This window comes from Octopus bimaculoides, chromosome 6, assembly GCF_001194135.2.
Source record: "Octopus bimaculoides isolate UCB-OBI-ISO-001 chromosome 6, ASM119413v2, whole genome shotgun sequence".
NCBI lineage: Eukaryota > Metazoa > Mollusca > Cephalopoda > Octopoda > Octopodidae > Octopus > Octopus bimaculoides.
Genome location: NC_068986.1, coordinates 39,530,655 through 39,554,545, shown reverse-complemented (window position 1 = coordinate 39,554,545; position 23,891 = coordinate 39,530,655). Strand labels below are relative to the sequence as shown.

The following is a 23,891-nucleotide window of genomic DNA, read 5'->3' as shown; positions in this document are numbered from 1 at the left end:
TGTGAACACAAGCAACAGACTATCTTAAGGAAGTGGGTATCAGAAGCAAGAAAGAAGTCTGTGTAGATGTTACCCTATAATTGGAAATAGAGACTATTGTTGAACAATGATACACTGCTATACACTGGTGGGAATCTAGAGAACAAGAACATCATTAGGAAGCTAATTTAGTCACTCTAAAAGATATTGATAATTAAGTTAGTATTAAAATAATATAGTGAGCATCAAAAATCTAGAAGTTTGACAGTTTCCTCAGCACATATGCATATGTAATTAGATTTGATGTTCACTATATTATTATGTGTGCTAACCTAACTATTGTGTTCCATGTGACCAGAGTGTCTTAATAATTAACCTCAATAGTTCAGTTTTTATAGAATAAAATCTGATGAGTAAAGAGGATGCTAGGGAAGGCCGAGCAAAATGCTATTGTCCAATCTACACAAAACATGACAGAAATATGACCGTTTGGACACTATGAAGGTCATGAGAATAATATAACAACATTGGAAGAGAAACGATTGCACTGGTATGGACATGTGGTGAGAATGGATGAGGATAGCTGCGTGAAAAAGTGCCACACCCTAACAGTTGAGGGAACCCGTGGAAGAGGTAGGCCCAGGAAGACCTGGGCTGAGGTGGTGAGGCAAGACCTTCGTACATTGGGCCTCACCGAGGCGATGACTACTGACCGAGACCTTTGGAAATGTGCTGTGCGTGAGAAGACCCGGCAAGCCAAGTAAGATCGTTGCCAGTGCCCCTGGACTGGCTCTTGTGCGGGTGGCACATGAGATGCACCATTTTGAGCGTGGCCGTTGCCAGTACCGCCTGACTGGCTCCCGTAGGATTTTCGAGTGAGATCGTTGCCAGTGCCCCTGGACTGGCTTGTGCGGGTGGCACATAAAAGACACCATTTCGAGCGTGGCCGTTTTCGTGCGGGTGACACGTAAAAGCACCCACTACACTCTCTGAGTGGTTGGCGTTAGGAAGGGCATCCAGCTGTAGAAACTCTGCCAAATTAGATTGGAGCCTGGTGTTGCCATCCGGTTTCACCAGTCCTCAGTCAAATCGTCCAACCCATGCTAGCATGGAAAGCGGACGTTAAACGATGATGATGATGATGATGATGATTGGAAATTACTAAAAAGGATATGTAAATTGATTAAAATCTTACCTTTGCTTCCCAGTGAATTTTGAGGAGGAGGAGGAGGAGGATTTTTTACTTGCAGATAATGTAATCTGTGGTCTGGTAGAGAATAGACATAAAAAAAACATATAAGGTCACATTAAAACTAAGATACACAAAGGAGAGTGAGTATGGAATAGAAGTTGTTTTTATCAATAGATAGAATTGAAGAGATATTGTTATGTACCTTACTCAGAATACAATGTAAAACCCTGTAGTAATAAGATTCGAACTAGTAACCATGTGACCAGTAGATCAGCACCTAACCTCACAGCTACTGTGCTTTTAATTCTAAACATTCAACAAATAATCCTATTGTGTATCAAGCTCTCCTTAAACATGATAAAAGGATTGAAATGTGCTTTTAATTCTAAATATTCAACAAGTAATCCCTCTGAATATCAAGCTCGGCTTAACTCTTTCGATACCAACCCGGCTGAAACTGCCTTTGGCTCTATAGCATATATGTCTGGCTTTCATAAAATTTTTCACCAAACTTTAGTCACAATTTATGTTCCTAACACTAGCTTAATGATAACTAAGTTATTTTTCTAAATTCTTAGTTATATTCGAAATTAATTGAAAGAAACACAGAGTATCTCAAAATAAATATGGTAATGAAAGAGTTACACATAATAAACGGATTGAAATGTGCTTTAAATTCTAAACATTCAACAAGTAATCCCACTGCATATCAAGCTCTCCTGAAACATTATAAAAGGAGTAAAATTTACAGGCTGAGGCATACTATGTGGTTTATGAGGTTTGTTCTAGAACCATGTGATTTTGTGTTTGCTCCAACTATGTGGCAACATGGACAACTGTCTTCCTCGAAGACACTTCTGAAGTGTTTTCAAGCCATGGCTTGATTCATGCTCTGTAGATATTTGGTAAATTGAAACTGTGCAGAACCCCACCATGTGTTCATGTATAAATTCATGTGTGCATGTGTGTGCACACATGCGTAAGTGCCTGTCTTTAAATTCATATCAGAGTTGGTGACAATGTTTATGCTATTCACTCTAATTCATTAAGTACAATGTCTTTTGTCATTTTCCTAGTTACATTCTACATAAAAAACTGGCACCAGACAAATCAGAAGTTAAATCTGATAGCACTTGGCAGAGTACCTGAAAAGAAAACTGCCAAGTAAACAAAACTGAAACAAAGTGAAAAAAATGCTACAATGACACCCCTATACTTCTTCCTGTCTATCTACGTGTTAAATAAGAAGTGAGATACACTGGAAGCAAAAGTCATTCAAACACTTACTGTTTAATGGTATGTGATCCAAAACGCATCGGAAATTTCTGTAGAGATTTCAATTTCTGGGAATCACTCCTTTGGAGTTTCTTACCTGCTAAAAAAATAAAAAAAAAGATTTGGTGACAAAAAGGATGCAACACAAATGAAGCTAAAAAATAAATGCAAAAAAAACTGAAACCTAAAACAAAAATACATATAAAAATAATCTACTGTAACTGTGATAAGAAGCTTGCTTCCCAACCACATGGTTCCGAGTTCAGTCCCACTGCATAGCACTTTGGGCAAGTGTCTTCTACTATAGCCTCAGGTTGACCAAAGCCTTGTGAGTGGCTTTGAAAGAAGCCCATTTTGTGTGTGTGTGTGTGTGAGTGTGTGTGTGTATACATCTATGTGTGTGTCTTTGTGTCTGTGTTTATCCCCCATCACCACTTGACAACTAGTGCTGGTGTGTTTATGTCTCCATAACTTAGCAGTTCAGCAAAAGCGACTGATAGAATAAGTACTAGGCTTAAAATAAGTCCCGGGTTCAACTGTTCAAATAAAACCCTCCAAGATGGTGCTCCAGCATGGCCACAGTCAAACGGCTAAAACAAGTAAAATAGTATTATAATTGAAGTTGATATTTATGACTAGTTTTGTTTTTTCATTTGACAGTAAAACCACAGCTGCCAACGAGCACTTTTATATTCAGCAGAATGGAAAGCATCCAAAGCCTTCTGGTAAAGTTTGTTTGACCATATGACTGACCAATTGTGTGATCCTTAACAACATTCTATTATAATGTGTGCCTCTTGGAATCCACCCACAATTACTCTTTCCCACAAAGCAAATCACCACTGTGAACCATATGTCACCGACAAAAAGGAGGAGAATTACTCTTTCTGCATTTTACATACCCTTTATTTGCTTTCAGCAATTTTCTTTCTCTCTTTTCATTGACAACAATGTACTACACTCAACAATTTTCTTTCTTTCTTTTCATTGACATCAGTGCACGACTCTCACCCCCACTGTTGCAAAAGGATACAATGATACTACAAAAAGAGTGAAGCTTGGCTTTATCAGCAGATGAGGCAAGCTTTTCAATCATCTTCACAGCTGTAACCAATGGTGTGACTGGTGGTTCTGTTCTAACAGCAGTTTCTGGAACCTACTGTTGTTGCTTTCAGTTCTGCTCCAGTCAGACTTCTCCGTCACTTATTTCTTTTCTAGTTCCTTAGAACAAAATCCCTCAAATGATTCTAACTGCCACAAGTGTAACAATTAAACTTTTTCTGTTCTGCACAACCAGTCACATTACTTTTTAACTTTTTTTTATTTCTGCATTAATGATAAGCTGTCTCCTGGTTGCATATTATCTCTTTTACTCTTTTATTTGTTTCAGTCAGTTGACTGCAGCCATGCTGGAACACCGCCTTTAGTCGAACAAATTGACCTCAGCACTCATTTGTTGCAAACCTAGTACTTATTCTATCGGTCTCTTTTGCCAAACCACTAAGTTATGGGGATATAAACACACCAGTGGTTGTCAAGCGATGGTGGGGGGACAAACATACACACACACACACACATATATATGATAGGCTTCTTTCAGTTTCCATCTCCCAAATCCACTCACAAGGCTTTGATTGGTCCGATGCTATAGTAGACGACACTTGCCCAAGGTGCCATGCTGTGAGATTGAACCTGGAATCATATGGTTGGTAAGCAAGCTACTTACCACGCAGCCACTCCTGCATCAGTGATGTATTCACAACCAGCTCATAGTGCATTACAAAGATGGCATGTCAGGAATCACTCCCAATGTCCCTTAATTGTGTCCTTAGTGTGCTGGCCTATGCATTATATTACAAGACTACAGAAAGGTGTGTGATACACCAGCTCGCCTCATCCTTGAGAACCAGGCAAGCACTCTTGTACGCATATACTTTGCTATAGTCAAAGGAAAATAAATCACGACACACTGGACAGTGCTTCTTTTAGTTTCACTTTTGAAGGTACACTGACAAATTTCAGCTTTTCAATAGGCAGAAGTATGTCGTTTTTTTTCCCTGTTACTATTCTTACACAGAAACATTCTTTGGTGACACACTACCACCTTGCTTCCTTTTCCTTCTCTAGATTTATCCATGCCCATAAATGTCAGTGAAACTACTTCCATTTCTATTAACATTTTGGCTTAGTGTGTGTGTGAGAGAGTGAGTGAGTGAGAGAGAGAGAGAGAGAGTGATAGAAAGAGAGAGAGTGAGAGAGAGAGAGTGAGACAGAAAGAGTTGTCAAACTTGCTGGTATAAATGTTCCCGTCTACAGAAGTGTCACGTTTGTTTTCTTACAAAATGCATGTGCTTTGTCGTAAAAAACAGTTTTTCTTTCTATTCAACTTCTCATTCTGGTTTCAAAAATTTGAAATATTCATGTTTGAAGAAGCCATTTTATTTGTTTACAAATGAATAAAATATTTTCTTCATGAATTAGTCATTCCCTCTCCAAACATTGGCAAATCATGCAATTACCTCTCTGTAGAAATTCTGAATTAAATATAATGGTTTTTTTCACTTAATTTATTTCAGTAAATCCATGAATTTGGAAAGTGAGATGCAATATGTCTGACTGATAGAAACTCAATAATAACAATAATGATAATAATAATGTTCCTAGAGTAAGAACAAGATCTGAAATTAGGAAATTGATACCACCAAGTTGGATAAAAGGAAATGTTGACCACAGTGGGATTTGAACTCAGAAGAGATGCAGCAAGGTATTTATTCTGATATTCTAACAATCATGCCAGCTCACCACTTTTATCTTTTCTTTTGTCTTTTATTTGTTCCAATCAATAGACTACAGCCATATTGGGGCACCACATTGAAGAATTTTTAGTTAAATAAATCAACCCCACTTATTTTTTACTTTTTCTTTAAGCCTGGTAGTTATTCTATTAGTCTCTTTGCTGAACTGCTAAGTTATGGGGATGTAAACACACCAACACCAGTTGTCAAGCAGTGATAAAGGACAAACAAACAAACAAACAAACAAACAAACAAACACACAAACAAACACACAAACAAACACACAAACAAACACACAAACACAAACACAAACACACACACACACACACATAACCAGGTGATACACAAAGGAGTTACACCCAATGGCTGGTATAGCAACATCTTAATCAACTGCTACAAAGGTAATGGTGACATCTTAAAAATAATTACAGGGGTATCAAATTGTTGGATCAGGTGGTGAAAGTCACAGAAAGGATCATAGCCCAACTAATTAAGGAGAAGGTTAGTTTAGATGATATGCAGTTTGGGTTTATGCCAAGTAGAAGCACCACTGATGCTATATTTCTGGTAAGACAGCTGCAGGAGAAATTCCGAGCCATAGATAAACCTCTGTACTTGGCTTTTGTTGATACAGAGAGAGCCTTTGGCAGGGCCCCCTGATCCCTTATCTGGTGGTCAGTGTGGAAACTAGGGATAGACGGGTGATTGGTGAGAGCTGTATAAGCCATGTACAGGGGTGTTGTCAGTAAGGTGAGGGTTGGTAATGAGTATAGTGAAGAATTCTGGGTAGAAGTAGGGGTTCACCAAGGATCAGTCCTCAGCCTCCTCTTCTTTATCATCGTCCTCCTGGCAATAACAGAGGAATTCAAGACAGGCTGCCCCTGGGAGCTCCTCTATGCTGATGACCCTGCTCTAATAGCTGAGTCACTACCAGGATTAGAGAAGTTTTAGGTGTGGAAGCAAGGTCTAGAATCGAAGAGCCTTAGAGTTAACCTAGCAAAAACCAAAGTCTTATTAAGTAGGAAGGCAGACAAATCACAAATCCCTTCAGGTAGATGGCCCTGCTCAATCTGTAGAGAAGGTATAGGTAGAAACTCCATAATATGTACCCGGTGTAAGCAATGGACACATTAGAGGTGGAGCAATATCAAAGGAAGGTTAATTGGGAAGATAGATTTTGTGTGGCAGATGCACAGTTGCAATGAACACCGAAGATGTACAGAAAACAGTTTCCCTCACATGCCAAGGAGAAAAACTAGAAGTAGTTGATAGCTTCCGTTACCTAGGTAACCAAGTCAGTAGCAGGGGTGGATGCTCTGAGAGTATAGCTGTTAGAATAAGAATAGCTTGGGCAAAGTTCAGAGAGCTCATACTTCTGCTGGTAACAAAGGGCCTCTTGCTCAGACTGTATGATGCCTGTGTGCAAACAGCCATGATACACAGCAGTGAAACATGAGCTGTGGCTGCTGAGGACATGCATAGTCTTGAAAGAAATGAAGCTAGTATGCTCCGCTGGATGTGTAATGTCAGTGTGCATATACGACAGAGTGAAAGTACCCCGAGAGAAAAGTTGGACATAAGAAGCATCAGCTGTGGTGTGCAAGAGTGACAACTGCGTTGATATGGTCATGTGATGCGTACGGATGAGGACAGCTGTGTGAAGAAGTGTCACACCTCAACAGTGGAGGGAACCTGTAGAAGAGGTAGATCCAGGAAGACATAGGATGAGGTGGTGAAGCACGATCTTCAAACATTGGGCCTCACAGAGGTAATGACAAGAGACTAAGATTTTTGGAGATATGCCATGTTTGAGAAGACCCAGCAAGCCAAGTGAGATCATAGTTGTGGTTGATGCCAGTGTCATATAACTGGCCCATTTAAAAAAAAGCACCCATCAATCATTGGGCAATATGCCATGCTTGTGAAGACCTGTTGAAATGAGTGAAATCATAGTTGTGGCTGATGACAGTACCACCTGACTGGCACTTGTGCCGGTGGTATGTAAAAAGCACCGTTCAAGTGTGGCCAATGTCTGTGCCACCTGATTGGTACATAAAATGCATCATTAGAGCATGGCCAGTGCCAGTGGCACATAAAATGCACCATATGAGCATAACTGATGCCAGTGCCGCCCGACTGGCACCCATGCTGGTGGCATGTAAAAAGCACCATTCAAGCATGGCCAATGCCAGTACCGCCTGACTGGCTTCCATGCTGGTGGCACAGGAAGGGTATCTAACTCTAGAAACCTTGCCATATCAGATTGGAGCATGGAGCAGCCTCCCGGCTTGCCAGTTCTCAATCAAACTGTCCAACCCATGCTAGCACGGAAAGTGGATGCTAAACGACGATTGTGATGATGATGATACATGTGCATGATGAACTTCTTTCAGTTTCCATCTACCAAATCCACTCACAAGGCTTTGGTTGGCCCGAGGCTATAGCAGAAAACATTTTCCAAGGTGCCATGCAGTAGGACTGAACCTGGAACCATGTGATTGGGAAGCAAGCTTCCTACCACACAGCCAGATCTGCACCTATAAATTTCTAATTTTGGCACAAAGCCAGCAATTTTGAGGGGATGGGGAAGTCAATAACATCAAGCCCAGTTCTCAACTGGTACTTAATTTATCGACTTCTAAAGGATGAAAAGCAAAGTTGACATCCATGGTATTCAACCTCAGGAGAAATAAACCTGAAAGAAATGCTGTCAAACATTTTGTTTGATGGACTAATGACAATAACTGCTTCTATTTTAAATAAGGTGGGGTCAGTAACTTTGAAGGGAGTTAGGTTGTTGACTATACTGACCACAATACTTGACTGATAATGTATGTATATATTTTATATTTATATATAAGGAAATAAGCATTAGATAAAAAAAGAAGACGAACAAGATAGAAAGTGAACCAACAGGCAGTTACAACAGAGAAAGCACACTCACATACAGACATTTATCAAGTAAAGAAACTTTTAAACTTACAAGATACTGTACTTCTTTCAAACATTGAAGATGTTTTATAGCGATGCAAATCCTTGATATTTTCCTTTGCTGACGCTGTCATAGCGCTAACAATCATACCTTTTGGCTTGTTCATATTTAACATTTTCAAAGGAAAAGTTGGTTTTGATTTGGTTATTGTGGCTCCACCAGCTAAGTTTAAGTGACTGTTCTCTCTGAAACAAGATGAAATACCTTCCTGTTAATTAACACAACTTGTTTATTTAACCCTTTTAGCTTTCAGATTACTCTGCCAAATATAATGCATACTTATTCACATTCATCATCATCATCGTTTAACGTCCGCTTTCCATGCTGGCATGGGTTGGGCGGTTTGACCGAGGCTGCACCAGGCTTCAATCTGATCTGGCATTGTTTCTACAGCTAGATGCCCTTCCTAACACTAACCACTCCAAACTGCATACATCATTCAGTACATCACCACCTACCTAATTCATTTAACTATCCAAACTATTTTGCCCTAAAATGAAAAAAAGGCATCCAGCCCCTTGCTGTAAAATTAACCCTCTAGTGTTCAGATTATTCTGTTAAATATACTTATTCATATTGTTTTGAATTAATCAAGCATTATCTTGTCACTTTGAAACTTTGATGATGTGATTGTTTATTTTTAGAATGACATTACAGGGTAGATGAGAGAGGCCAGATCTGACCAGTTTGAATATAAAACATCTAGAATAATTTGGCTGGATATGGCCAGTTTAAATGCTAAAGAGTTAATCTCATCCATGCTTGCTTAGAAGAATAACTTTGAAAAAAGTGGGTTTCAAAATACGAAACAAAATCTTACCTAGTTGAGGGTCGATTCTCTGGAGATAACAGCCGTGCTAAAGGACTTGGTGTTTTGCTGGCAATACTGAGCAGATTTCTTTTGGGGGTAGTAGCTATTATTGTCGCAGAAAGACTTTTCATAGTATCGATTGAGCACCCTGTAGAGAATAAGCAATAAAATGATATTAACAAGTTCCAGTTACAACTTAAGATTTCAGATATTAGCAAAGATTTTGACAGCAACTATTGTTGCAATCATATTCTTCAATAGGTGTCTGTGTGACAACCCTGTAATATTTAGTAGTACCAAAGTGGCAAAACTGTTAGCATGCCAGGCAAAATGCTTAGTTTTCATATCATCCATTTTTATGTTCTAAAGTTCAAATTCTGCCACGGTCGACTTTGCCTTTCATCCTTTTGGAGTTGATAAAATAAGCACCAGCTGAGCACTGGGATTGATGTAATGTAATTGATTTTCCCCATTACCTGAGATTACTGGCTGCCTTGCACCAAAATTTGAAACCAATCTTTAGTAGTACCCAAATACAAAAGTTACTTCATAGAAGCTGAACAGCATCATACTTTCATTTGTTTTGAACAAATTTCAACTTGGAAAGATTCTTTTTCTGTCTTGTACAGGTAAATGTAAATAATTCCTAATCTAATCAGAGGGATTTGGAGAAAAAAAAGTCTGTGTTTAGTTCTCGTTCATAACAATAAACAAATGTATTAGTTTGACCCTTTAAGAAACCAGTTCACCAATGAGGTTATACAAATCTTTCTCTTCCAACAACACAAAGACACAATAACAACATATATACAATCACTACATGTATACATTCTTCTTGATATATAATATTTTGGTTTCAGCTTTTGTCCAGTACATAAGTTGCATGTTACATTTTGTAGCTTCTTTTAAGGTTGCTTGAATAAAAAAAAAATATTTAGCTGAAATAATCCCAATAGTCTTCCAAAATTCCAGAACCACAGATGTCATAGTAATGTATTTCTATGATCTACAATTGAAAGAAGATACATTGTCAATCAAACAAGCATCTAAAAAATATTAGAATTACAGCCAACTGGCAGAGAATTGCACATGTGTAAGATGTTTTCTTCTTTCTCTCTTAGGAGGCACAATCACTTTCATACACACGTACACACAAGACAGAAACTTCCACCTACCAAATTCAACCACAAGGCTTCGGTTAGTCCAAGACTATAGCAGAAGATACTTTGTGCTAGGTGCTACACAGCAGGACTAAACCTGGAATCCAAAACACCGCCATGCCTAAATTCATGAGATTGTGCTGCTTGCTGCACCACCACTATTATTATTATTATTATTATTATTAACGACCATTTTCCATGCTGGTATGGGTTGGACACTTTAACAGGAGCTCATTAGCGAGAAGATTGATCCAGGCTTCAGTGTCTGTCTTAGCATGGTTTTATAGCAGGATACTCTTCTTAACACCAACTACACTACAGACTGGACTGAGTGCTTTTTGTGTGGCACCAGCACAAGTCAGGTCAGTTTTGGCATGGTTTTTACAGTTGGATGCCCTTCCAAACGCAACCACTTTACAGTGTGGACTGAATCCTTTTTATGTGGCATCACCACAGGCAGGGTCACCAAGAAGCTTGCAAGACAAAGATTGTTTGAGACGGAAGGGGACATAGCCATAGGTATGTTTGTTTTGAAGCAGAATCAAATTCTATTTAAGCAGTTGCTTTCATTTACACACAAGATGGACATCAAGATGTATTTGTTTACAACATCACTATTACTATAGATTGAACAGTGACACAACCAAGCAGTCCTACATAATCATTTGTTGATGTAACTTCAAATTTCAAACCCAGAATAAGGGTCATTAACTAAATAATTTTTACTCTCATTTTCTATTTTCTATTTTTTGCCTGTCTATGGACTCCGTATGTTTTTCAACTTTTGGTTCAGGTTTCTTGCCTTTTTGCTCCATCACAACTTCTATCAATAGGATCCAACTCCAATGTCCCTATTTCCCAACTCTTCTTTTCTGTACATCAATAGCTTAAAGACACAAAACCTACCTTTCACTCCTTAATAATTATCTTCTTTTCTCAACAGTTATACAACTTAATCACCTTCTTGAAATATATTTATCTTTTACTTGTTTCAGTCATTAGACTCCAGCCATGCTGGAGCACCACCCTGAAGAACTTTTAGTTAATTGAATCAACTCCAGTACAGTACCTTTTTTTTTTCTTTTAAAGCCTGGTACTTATTCTATCAGTCATTTTTACTGAACCACTAAGTTACAAGGATGTAAACACACCAATAGCAGTTGTTAAGTGGTGGTGGGGCATGGACACACACACACATATACAACAGGCTTCTTTTCAGTTTCCGTCAACCAAATTCCCTCTCATGGCTTCGGTTGGCCCAAGACTATAGTAGGAGACACTAACCCAAGGAGCCATGCAGTAGGACTGAACCAGGAACTATGTGGTTGAGAAACAAGTGTCTTACCGCACAGCTAGGCCTGCACCTATTAAAAAATTTCGTAACTGTATTCTACATTGCCTTTGTGCCTAGTTCAAGGGAACAGTAATACTACCCCCCCCCCCACCAACAAGTTGAAAAGCAACATCTATGGAGTCACTCAAGCTACTCAATACAGCAATCATTATTCTTCCTCAACAAATCTCAGGATAGCATGCCTGTAATAAAACAAGGATGGCCATGGTTAAAAGCATTTATGGAGTGCATTGTTTAATTGGCTGTTTCCACAACAGAGTGAAGGTATGTGGCTTTGTGGTTAGGGTATTCGGCTCACAATTGTAAGGTTACAAGCTCGATTCCAGACCTCACATTGTTTCCTTGAGCAAGGCATTTTATTTCCAGTTCACTCAGCTGGCAAAAATGAGTAGTATCTGTATTTCAAAAGATCAGCCTTGTCCCATTCTGTGCCATGCTAAATCTCTGAGAACTAGATTAAGGGTATATGTATCTGTGGAGTACTCAGCTACTTAGATGTTAATTTTCATGTGCAGTTTGTTCTGTTGATTGCATCAACTGGAACTCATGACACTGAAACCAATAGAGTGTCAGGTTTTTTTTTTTAATTTCCATAACATTAGCTTGCTCAAGTGGAGGTGATGTAGGGTGGATGAGAATTTTAAGGCAACACCAAATTCCTATCACTGATAGAATAAAATTCTATAAATGACAAAGACTTACATTTCTTAGGTTCTGAAACATCTTTGGTGTTGTTTTCTACTTCAGATTCTTCTGAAATTGTATTATTAAGGGCTGTCACGTCGTCACTAACAGTATCCTTTCTTGGGTTATTTTCTTTCATACTAGAACTTACTACACAGCTTTGATTTTCCACACCAGGACTTTTGAGTCCATCAGAATTACTAAAAAGCACCAATCTTTCAGAGGTCTTTGGTGCTGGTTTACTCTCTTCGGATCTTGGCCGTTTTAAAGACTGGTCCACTGCTGATACTGTTGAATTATTCAGCTTTCTTGTAGAATTTGTAATGGTAGAATTCTTTGAAGTGTAATCTTCTTTCCTTTGTATTTTAGGAGTTTGATCAATTTGACTCATAGGAGTGTTACATTTCGAATCTTTAGGAGAAAAAGAAAAGGTTTAAAGGACAAAATTATTTACGTTGCTTGTAGGGACACAGTATTTCATTATGCAACCATAATATACTATTAAGTATATTAAACATCTTTGTAAGTCAATATTATGTTCTACAGTGTTAGCAATGCTCTTTACATCATTTGTTAAGGTTATCTCTACAGATGTTCTTTAGAAATTATAGACAGCACTGTCTTTTGCTATGGCATTTCGTATCTAAGATGGCAGGTGTAAACAAACAATGAAATCAAAGATGGAAAATGAATAATGGGAGTATATGCCATATTTCGGGAGTTTTTACAAAAAGTTGTAACAAAAATCAGTGGTGGCTATAATTTCTATAGAATATCTGTAGAAATAACTTTAAGTAAAATTATTTTCAATTATAAACTCAGTATAAATATAAATTAGAAGCATACTTCAATCATAGAAATGTCCAAGTACTTTGATTAAATCAGGGATACCTGAAAGTTAATTAACAGTTCACTTAAACTTTTGACTTCCAAAGTTCACAATCAGTTTGTTTTAAATAAGGGAAAGGAGAATGACTGACAGTACAGGAAGGGTGGTGGTGTATGTAGTAATAAGTTCTTCCTTTATTAATTACAGAGTAGATACAGGGACCCAAGTGTATGCATTCACATTATGCAGTCCCACCATTACAATATCAGTTTTTGTTATGTCTGCATAAATGGGCAGGCCTTCTCAAGCACGCCATGTCTCCAGTCATCTCAGTTCTTAGTCATATCCTCTGTATGGCTTAACATCCAAGAGCAGGTCTTCTCATAACATGTGTATGTATGGACACATGCATGCGCATGCTTGTCCTATCAGCAGTGTCTTGACACTGTTTAAAAAAGTGTCACCATATCAATCAGTGCCATTGTTTATGTTTGTTGTTAAAACATGCCCAACTATTGAGCACCAGTTACTCAAAAAACCAGAGCAATAAGTACTTTAATTGGAAACAACTAAGAGTTAAAAACTGGAAGGATGTATGGCCATAAAAGAAAAACACAAACAATAAGTTTCACCATACTCATACTAGTATGGGAAAAGTGGAAGTTAAAACAATGATGATGATGTATATACTTGCATCATTTTTGATGTAACAGAAAAAGTGTCATCAACAGACCAAAAAATTTTGAAAAGTAGTAGGAACAGAGTTTACATCAGTGTTTCTCAACTGGGGTTCATATGACCCTTGGTGGGGTTATATAAGATTTTGTTGTTAAAATTTATCTGCAATAAATTGCTTATACTTCTACAATATACAAAATATTTTTATTTTCTTTTATGCAATTCCTAATAATATCAAATTATAAAAATATAATAGGATTTTTTAAAAGATGGAATGGCTAGAAGGGCCCAACTGAATAAAATAGAAATCACAGGGGTCTATAAGTGAAAAATGATTGAGAAACACTGGTTTACAGCATCAAGCTTACAAAAGTAATGCTTGAAAAGATGTTTATATTATACTTTTAGCCAGTCCATGCTGATGTGCAAAAAAAGCATCAATAAATAACCCTTTTGTTACCATATTTCTGTTGAGATGCTCTGTGTTTCTTTCAATTAATTTTAAATATAATCAAGAATTTAGTAAAATATCCTAGTTATCATTAAGCTAGTGTTAGGAACATAAATTGTGACTAAGGTTTCGCGGAAGATTTTAATTCAGAACTTTTGGAAATAGGGCATTTGTACTACAGAACCAGAAGTGGTTTCAGCCGGGATGGTATCAAAAAGGTTAAGGAAAGTAACATTAATCACAAACAGATTCAAAGAATATGAACTTCTATTCAATATTTTGTCATAAAAACAGTAACAATCTACACCATACTAAATGAACGTGTCAGTGTTTGCCCAAACAACTTAGAGTGAGTACTTACTGAGGAAGCATTTTGTCTTTTTCAAAATAGGAGTTAAAGAGTCCCTCCTTTGTCTAACATTTTTATCCAAGGTGGCTGTAAGTAAAACACAAAAGAAATAAATGAAACTGAGAAAAAAGAAAAAATACAATTACAGTTTTAAAAAAAGCAGTTATGAAAGGCAATTCAGTTACAACAGAAAATTTAACTTACGTGACAAAACAACTCGGCTGAGAATCGGAAGGTCTAAAGTACCTTCAAGTGAAATTGAATCTGGGCTTTTGTCAGCTTCTTTTAGTATAGTCTCATCAACCCACACTACTTCTTTTTCTCCATACCTTTGCCTCATGGTTTGATTATAATCGAATTGAAGATCTGAGGAAAGCAGTTGATGTTGCTGAACTGTTTTATACAACTTTGTCATTGTTTGCTGCATACTGTTTATCAACCTGGAAAGGAAAACAAAACCAGAATTCAGAACAGATATAGGCACTTTTCAACCAAATGGTTTCAGGTTCAGTTCACTGTGTGACACTTTAGACAAGTTTCTTCTATTATTGCCCTAAACCAAAGCCTTGTAAGTGGATTTGGGAGAGGGAAATTGGAAGAAGCTTGTCATATACATGTATATGCATGTGTGTGTATCTTTGTGTTTGTATCTGTGCTTCTCCAGTCCTAGACAACTGGTTATTTTGCTTACATTTGCATATTATACTTTCAGATCTTTTATTATTATACCCCACTCAGTTGAGGATAAGAGAGTTTGTCCTGCAAGTACTTAATAACCCCACTAGTGTTAGAGCCATGTAAAAAGCACCTAGTACACTTTGTAAAACGTTTGGCATCAGAGATCAACACAGCCCTCTTGCTTGGTGATTCCTGCCGAACTGTCCAGCCCATGTCAGCATGGAAAAAGGGAAGTTAAATGATGATGTAAACATGATGAAGACTCTTCACAAACAATTTATTCCGTAGTTATGACTTGGATAAAATCAAGAAAAAGATAAGAAAAGAGATTAACAATACAAATTACTATGATTTGATGTACTAATTCCTATCTTTCAGGCAGAGAGGGTCTAAGATGCTTTTGTACATTACCTACCAATATCCTCTTATAAACAAATAAGGGAAAATATCTGTGCAAGGATGCTGAATAGGGGTACATATATGACTGCGCTTAAAAAACTCACTTCGTAACCACATAGGTTCTCAAGCATAGCCCTTTGGCCAAAAATCTCCCTTCATTGTTTCAGGCTAAACCATTGCTTTGTAAGTGGAATCTGGGCAGTAGAAACTTTGTAGAAACTATTATATATGTGTGTGTATATGTGCATGTGTGTGCATGCACATCTTTTGAGTTGCACTTATGCTTCCTTATCATATTTGACATAGTAAAAGCAGTGAACCACAAAATTATCCAGCTGGAACTCTATAAACCAATAGCACCATTGTTCACACAAAAGAAAAGTGGGGGAAGCATTTAATGAGAGAATAATAGTACATGGCTTGCAAATCGAATATGAATCCTACACTCTCAGACGAAACAACCAACTCAGATACTGACGAGAGGTAGCCCAGAATTTTATTAAGAAAAAAAAAAAGAATAGAAAACTTAACACACCTGTCTTTCGAGTTACTCTCTATCTCTTGAAAGTTGGCTATTTTCTTTACGTGACTGACGTAAGTGAGAGAATCTCCCAGTTCTACTTCCAGATGGTGAGATCGTAGTTTCTCCTCAAGGAGCTGGAGGAAAGAAATCGTTAATATTAACAACACATATAAAAAAATTACCTTTATATTCCAAAAACCAAAATTCAATTCGAACAAAACGGACAAACTTTTGTAAAGGGAAGCAACTCTAAAATGTATAGGAAAATTAATAAAGATTTTAGATGGAGAAACTTAGGACAGATTATGAAGTACTGCGTAAAAGGACAAATAATTAAATACCGCTGTTATCTTCTCTCCATTCAGTGTCATCTCTCCCTGAAGTCGCTCCAAGTGTTTTTCATTCTCGACAAATTTCTCTTTCAAATTAGCAATATTAGTATCAATGCTTTTAATTCTTTTGTTGAATAAATCAATAGCTTTCTTAATTTTCTGTAAGGGAAAAAAATGGGAAATTGAAACATTATAGACAACCTTCTTTTTAACATGTTCTCTTTATCACAGTTCTAAAACACACAGATCTCTTTTCACACAGGCAAATGTTTTTTATCTGACATGCTCTCTTTATTACAACCAGATCTTCTTTCAACAAATGGCTCTCTAATTACTGTAAAGTTGCTGATGAAGTTAAGAACCAGATTCTCAATATTTAGAAAGTGTCGTCCATTCATGCCAACTGTCTTCAGTTGCACTTTTTAAAAGCAACCCATTAAGAGAGCAAAATAGAAAAATAAAATGTCAGCTTCATTCAGTAGACATATGTCAAATAACATTTCCTTAACTGCAGGTCCTGTCAAGCCATGTTACTACTATAGAAGGAACACCTCAAATGTCATCTCTGACTGGATGCCTACCAAAGCAGCAATCAACAACACACATAGAAGTAGAAAATAAAATACGAAAATTAGACAACTGATTGCATAGCAGCTTTGTAGTCAAGTGTGTTTATGACTCATTGTTAATGGTGTCCCCCATAATTGTCATTTAATTTTGTTTTTAATTGGGGAAAAAAATGATTTTGCAATGAAACAAGCATGTGATGAACCCAGCACTTTGTCTGGTAAATGAGCAATGCCTAGACTCTTAACAACTGAAGAAAGTATTGATGATATTTATTCTTTAGATGAAGTGTTTAAACTTATGCTGGCAATGAGAGTGACTTGGACAATCAAACTGGTGAAAGTGATGAGGAAAATAGCGACTCAGGTGAACAAATACAGTTGAGAGATAGGCCTTTTATTGTTATTCTTTTGAATTTTTTTATGTTTCTGTACATCAGTTTGCCTGCAGTCATTAACTCTTGAGTCATGTATGCAACTATTTATTTTTCTGCTTTTTTGCTCAGGAGCCCAGGCAGTAGCGTAGGTAAAATTAGACACAGGGACCCAGGTCTCAGAGGATTAAGGCAGACAAGTGTAGCTATACAAACTAACAAGAAATTAGGTGATTGCTTAACAAGCTAGAAACAGCAGCCAAATCTTTATGAATCATGTTCTATCATTTGAAAAAAAAAGATACAGTAGATGATGTTGTCTTGCATACACTAATACCTGAAATTAAGATGGGATGGTCATGTCTGGAATGTATTTTACTCACAAGCTTGCTAAAAAAGTATAAATCAAACAAATACATACATGGTCTAATCAATAAGTATTCAGACTGTTGTTATAGTAACAAAGCCAAAGCACAGAGTGAAGCCACTTGGCACAGACTGACCTTCAACTCTGCAGTGCATGCGCACTAATTTAACATTCTAACTCATTTCTATTGTTTACAGAAGTGCTTGGAAGTAACATGTGCAGGGTGTGTTCATCGCATTGACCATGACAGAGAAAGTTCAGCAGAGAATCTGCATCAAATTTTGCCAAAAGCTTGGTGATACCTGCTCAGAGGCCTACGCAAAGTTTTCATTGTTCTTGACACAAAAAGATTTTGTGCAACTGAAACCTGACCATCCATTTGGTCAGCTGAAAGCAGTTTTAGCATAAACTTGGCAGACGTGCATCTCATACCCAAATCTTCAGTGATAATGGACTGAACTGAACCGTAACTAATCTGCATATCCTATGATAACTTAGGGATGGTGATTCAACGATTTCACTTCATAGCTGCAAGCAATTCTGCGATGTTTTTCTCAGTTCTGCTGGTTGTGGGCCTCCCAGAACGTTTGTCAATATAGACATTTTTGCAACCATTTTGGAAACGTCTGAACTACTCATACACTTGTGTGCGACTCATACACTCCTCACCATACACTTTCTGCAACTTTGCATAGGCCTCTGAGCAGGTAAAGCCATGACAACTTTCTCTGTCATGGTCAATGTGATGAAGACACATTACTTTAAAGCACTGCTGTAAAAAATGGGAGTGAGCTAGAACGTTAAAACTTAGTGCACATGCACAGCTTCTCTCTGCATGCTTTAACTTCATTATTATAGCAACAGTCCGGATACTTATTGATCAGACCTCATATACTTGGCCAGCTTACTTTTAACAGATGTTCATCAGTTTCACCCTGGTTATCAGCTTCCATTTGTGTCAAAAGATGCTGTTTGCAGTGTATTTTCCAGCGGTTGGCACGTCGGTCACTTTCTTGCTTGAGGATCTCTTTGCGAATAGACTTTCTTTCAGTGAATAAATTATAAAGGATTTCTTGTAATCTTAAAGAGAGAACAAAAGTAAGTATTACTGTCATATCTACTGCTGAATGAAAATTGAAAGACTGAATAAATAAATATACAACAGCTAAATGTTCATTGATAAATTAATTTATAAAACATCAACTGTGCAAGTGACATGTAAAATACACCATTTCGAGCGTGGCCGTTGCCAGTACCACCTGACTGGCCTTCGTGCTGGTGGCATATAAAAGCACCCACTACACTCTTGGAGTGGTTGGCGTTAGGAAGGCATCCAGCTGTAGAAACTCTGCCAAATCAGATTGGAACCTGGTGTAGCCTCCTGGTCCACCAGTCCTCAGTCAAATCGTCCAACCCATGCTAGTATGGAAAGTGGACGTTAAACGAACAACATATGCTTTTAAAAATTCAATATAAACCTTTTTTCTTCTTCACATTCTTGCAGTTTGGGTATGCTTGCTTTCAAATCTACACTTTCGTATTCCTTTAATTTAGTTTTAAGTTGCTGAACCTGTAAAATATAAATAATTAAATTAAATAAATACAAAGACAGTAACTTTTTGAACAGGAACAAAAACTTTGAGATTCAGGAGGTAGAGGTGCTGGTTAGAATATGCTAAGAATGTGTTAATGTTAACGGCCTAAGGATACTAAGGGACACCATTCTGACTGAAAATTAAAATTAGTAAAAGAGTACTGCTGCATCATAGGCAGAATCGAACGTGGAACCATTTGGTTGCGAAGAAAACTTCTTAATCATACAGCTATGCTTGCACCTATAATGTCTATAACAAGAAAACTTTGCTCCAACAGTTCTATCACAACCCTATAACAATAAAGGACTCCAAAAGAAACCAACCTCGTCTCGAAGATCTTCAACAATTTTTCCATACTTGCTGATGTTGGACTTCACATTCATAATATTCTTCTTCAACTGTGGAAAAACAGAAAGCATTAAAAAAAATGAAAAATATAAAGTATTTTGCAAGTTAAGCACGAAGATTCAAGTATTATAAAAAATATTGAACCTCTGAGTTCAAGAATTAGAGTTGCCTATCCAAAACATTTTCATAGATTTGTCTGAAATGCCAATGGGCTCAGTGGTTAGAGCATTGGGCTCACAATCATGAGGTTATGGATTTGATTCCTGGACCAGGCTGTGTGTTGTGTTCTTGAGCAAGATACTTTATTTCACATTGCTCCAGTTCACTCAGCTGCAGAAATGAGTTGCAACATTACTGGTGCCAAGCTGTGTCAGCCTTTGCCTTTCTCTTGGATAACATCAGTGACAAGGAGAGAGGAGGCTGGTATGCATGGACGACTGCTACTCTTTTATAAACAACCTTGCCCAGACTTGTGCCTTGGAGGGTAATCTTCTAGGTGCAATCCCATGGTCATTCATGACCAAAGGGGGTCTTTACCTTTTACATACATTCTGCTTAATATAAAGCTTTCCTTTCATAAATCCCAGTTTACTGTAGAGGTTGATAAGAAATTGGGAATGTACATCATATATGATGCATGAACGCCAAGAAAATGTCTTGTGTATCACCTGTAATACACAAAACAGGCAAAGGGTTAACTGTCATTTGAGAAGTGTTCGATGGCTGAGTCCTCAATTACAGATGATACAATGAGTCAATTACACTAGTATTAGTACATAGACAAGTTGTGAATTGATCTAGATTAGATGTTAACTGTTAAGATGAAGACAATTCCAGATAAATCATATACTGGATGCTACAAGGAAGGTGCCTCAATGTGGTTACTTGACTATACTTCTGATCATAGGTCTGCTCAATGGAATTTGACCTGAGACTAAACAATATCTTATTTTTTAGTATTCAGATTACTCTGCCAAATATGCTTATTAATTCACGTTGTTTTGAATTAATCAGGCATTATCTTGTAGCTTCGAGATTTTGATGAAATAACTGTTTGTTTTTAAAATGACATAGTAGGATGGATTTGAAAGGCAAAGCCTGGCAAGTATGAACTACAAAGTAGGTAGAATATTAGGGATAGATATGGCTGGTTTAAGTGCTAAAGGATCATATTTGTGTGTATATGTCTGTATGAGAGAGAATCATTGCAGTTTAGATGTGAGCTACATTCCAATAAAGAGGTTTGGCAGGAAAAAGTTTGGCATTTTAGTTCCATGAAGATAACAAAGATAACATGGTTCTTAGCCTATATTGCATTTCAATCTAAATATTAATAAATTGTCATGTTAGCAATAGATCAAACATTGAATAATACTGAAATACTGGTTTCAGATTTCAATCGCAATATTTTTTAACATATCTTTTTAAAGATCAGACAAAAATTGTACAATAGATAAAAGAATGCCTTGATTGTCAGTAAGACAGGATATATTAATAGTGAAACAAAGTAATAGGACTAAAACCAATAAAAAAAAACAGATTGACCTAACATATGGCAGCTAATAGGATAAAACAAATATAATGAAGTGTGCATCAACTTACATTAGCTCGAATATGTTTTGCTCTGTCAGCATACTTCAAAGTGTTGTATGTATCTTCGTATGATAAATGTGATGGACTGGAAAATAGTTGAGTTATCATTTTGTCAAAAAAAAACAAACAAGAAAACATGTTGGAATAAAGATATATTGGATCTTAATACTGTGTACTTTCACATGAAAAATTCAGCATTGTTATAATCCTTTTTGTTTAATTCTGTCGTTATTTTCTTCCATCTATGTGTTGAGGGTCAACAAATGCCATAGACCCTTCACTCTCAAAAACGTAATTTCTCTTGATATCAGGCAAGTCAGAAACATTGAAGTACAAGTCTATGTGCCCCATTCCTAATTATTGAGCAATTTTTTTTTAACCGAAAACAAAACTTGATGAAACATGATTACTTCATACAATGTGCTGCACTAGGAACCAAAAGAGTTTCTATATGGTTTTCAACCTGCAAGAAATAGTATCTAAATTCCTCTAAAACCACATCATACCATCTTAAAAAGAAGAGCACAATGGATAAAGTAGTTCTGCACTTATCTGAAATAACATGGCATGGTCATGACAAGAATACTTCGATCATAGGTTTGCTTGATTAGAGTTGACTTGAGGTAAAACAATAATGAACTATTACTCTTCTTCAACAGTCATCTGTATGTATTCAGGAACACTTTTTACTGCAGGAGATCTTTCTAGCTAAATTAATATTCCTATAGACTACCCCATTCAGGCTTTTGAAAGAGTGTATCTACTAAACAAGCTTACAGATTACTATCATCGTCGTCGTCATTTAATGTTCGTTTTCTATTCTGGCTTGGGTTGGAAGGTTCGACCGAAGCTGGTAAAGCCAGGTGCTGCACCAGGCTCCATTGTCTGTTTTGGCATGATTTCTACAACTGGATGCTTTTTCTAGAGCCAACCATTCCATAGAGTGTAATGTATTTTTTGAAAACTTTCCAAGGAATCCACACAGGAAAGACTGCACTAGGTGATCCCCCTGCTGAAGTGGAGAAAGTTTTGAAGATTATAAAATTGGAAATCAGAAAGGCTTTTAGACCTGGGAAAAATATCACAATGTCAAGCCCTAGACTATAGTCTGCAGTCCATCTTGTTAGCTTCTTCATTAGCCACTATATACCATTAATGTTCTATAACATTCCATACATGAAATGATAACTTCTTAGTTATCATCATCAATCAAACCAACATCTATGTTGATGGTACTCTCCTCCATAAGGTTATTATATAATCCCAACACAACATTCACATTTAACAGATGTTGCTGACTAACCAATTAACTCACCATAAATACCACCAATGCCTGACTGTCTCCAGTGCCGGTGGCATGTAAAAATCACAATTCGAGCGTGGTTGTTGCCAGTGCCGTCTGACTGGCCCCTGTGTCAGTGGCACATAAAAAGCACCATTTGAGTGTGGTCGATGCCAGTACCGCCTGACTGGCCCCCATGCCGGTGGCACATAAAAAGCACCCACTACACTCTCGGAGTGGTCAGCAATAGGAAGGGCATCCAGCTGTAGAAACTCTGCCAGACCAGATTGGAGCCTGGTGCAGCCTTCTGGCTCGCCAGTCCTCAGTCAAACCGTCCAACCCATGCCAGCATGGAAAGCGGACGTTAGACGACAACAATGATGAGGAACTCTAATAATCAAATATATAATTTTACAACATAAGATAAGTATTAAAGTGCAGTGCTCACATCAAATTTAACATGTTTTATATTTTGACAAAATCCATATTAATAAATTAATGAATACTGGATAAATAAAAAAATTGGAAAAAACTGAAGTTCATGTAAGAATAACTCTAAGCAGTTTCTGATACTTTCTCAGGTTAAGAGAATTCTGAATAAAAACGAGACAAAATAGATCTTTTAATATAAATCAAGATATATTTGTAGCTGCTTCAAATCTGTGTTCTCTCTTCTCAACTAAACATATCTATCACATTAATCTCACTTCCTTTGAACACCAATATTTTATCTTATTTCCATTGAATTGTTAAGATATGGCAGAGCTTGTCATTCTCAAAACTGAGCTTGTGGAAAGATTAGTATGCATGCTGTCTGTTTACAGCAATGTACATTGTGCATGTATAATGTAAAATGACTTTGTAAGCACCACTGCAGTAATGACAAATAGGATATACAGGGGTTAGACAAAATAATGGTAACACCTTAAAAAGTTAAATTTATTATATGGCACAGGACTGCCTTTAGCAGTAATTACTGCTTGAATTCTACGAGGTATCAATATCTATAAAACAGAAGATGTTTGTGTGTGTGTGTACGTGAATGTGGGTTATGCACGTCCACAAATTAGCACGCATGTCGCTCCAATTTTAGGAGGACATTGTTCATGACCCTATCTGTGTTTTTGTCAACTTTTTCTCACAGAGGCACCCGCGTATAGCTGTAAAAATCGATAAACTTTTACCAATTTTGAAGTTTGTTGACATGGCGAAGTCAAATCTGTGCGTACGCGCGTGAAGGAGAGAGAGCAAGAAAGAAAGAAAGAGAGGGAGAAAGAAAGAAAGA

The 23,891-nt window shown here is 37.2% G+C and overlaps 1 protein-coding gene across 2 annotated transcripts in view; it reads right to left on the bottom strand.

The window, feature by feature from the left end:
* LOC106874568 (kinesin-like protein KIF18A) overlaps positions 1-23,891 on the bottom strand; it is a 55,276-nt gene that overhangs the window by 5,995 nt on the left and 25,390 nt on the right. For both annotated transcript variants that reach the window (XM_014922343.2, XM_014922345.2), the window contains exons 8-20: positions 21,334-21,409; positions 19,707-19,781; positions 19,267-19,358; positions 18,697-18,868; positions 16,491-16,640; positions 16,162-16,283; positions 14,754-14,989; positions 14,562-14,636; positions 12,261-12,653; positions 9,054-9,192; positions 8,225-8,418; positions 2,459-2,546; positions 1,175-1,246 (exon numbers count right to left, since the gene is read on the bottom strand). In XM_014922343.2, the coding sequence (XP_014777829.1) occupies positions 1,175-1,246; positions 2,459-2,546; positions 8,225-8,418; positions 9,054-9,192; positions 12,261-12,653; positions 14,562-14,636; positions 14,754-14,989; positions 16,162-16,283; positions 16,491-16,640; positions 18,697-18,868; positions 19,267-19,358; positions 19,707-19,781; positions 21,334-21,409 (1,884 nt within the window). The remainder of the gene's footprint in view (positions 1-1,174; positions 1,247-2,458; positions 2,547-8,224; positions 8,419-9,053; positions 9,193-12,260; positions 12,654-14,561; positions 14,637-14,753; positions 14,990-16,161; positions 16,284-16,490; positions 16,641-18,696; positions 18,869-19,266; positions 19,359-19,706; positions 19,782-21,333; positions 21,410-23,891) is intronic.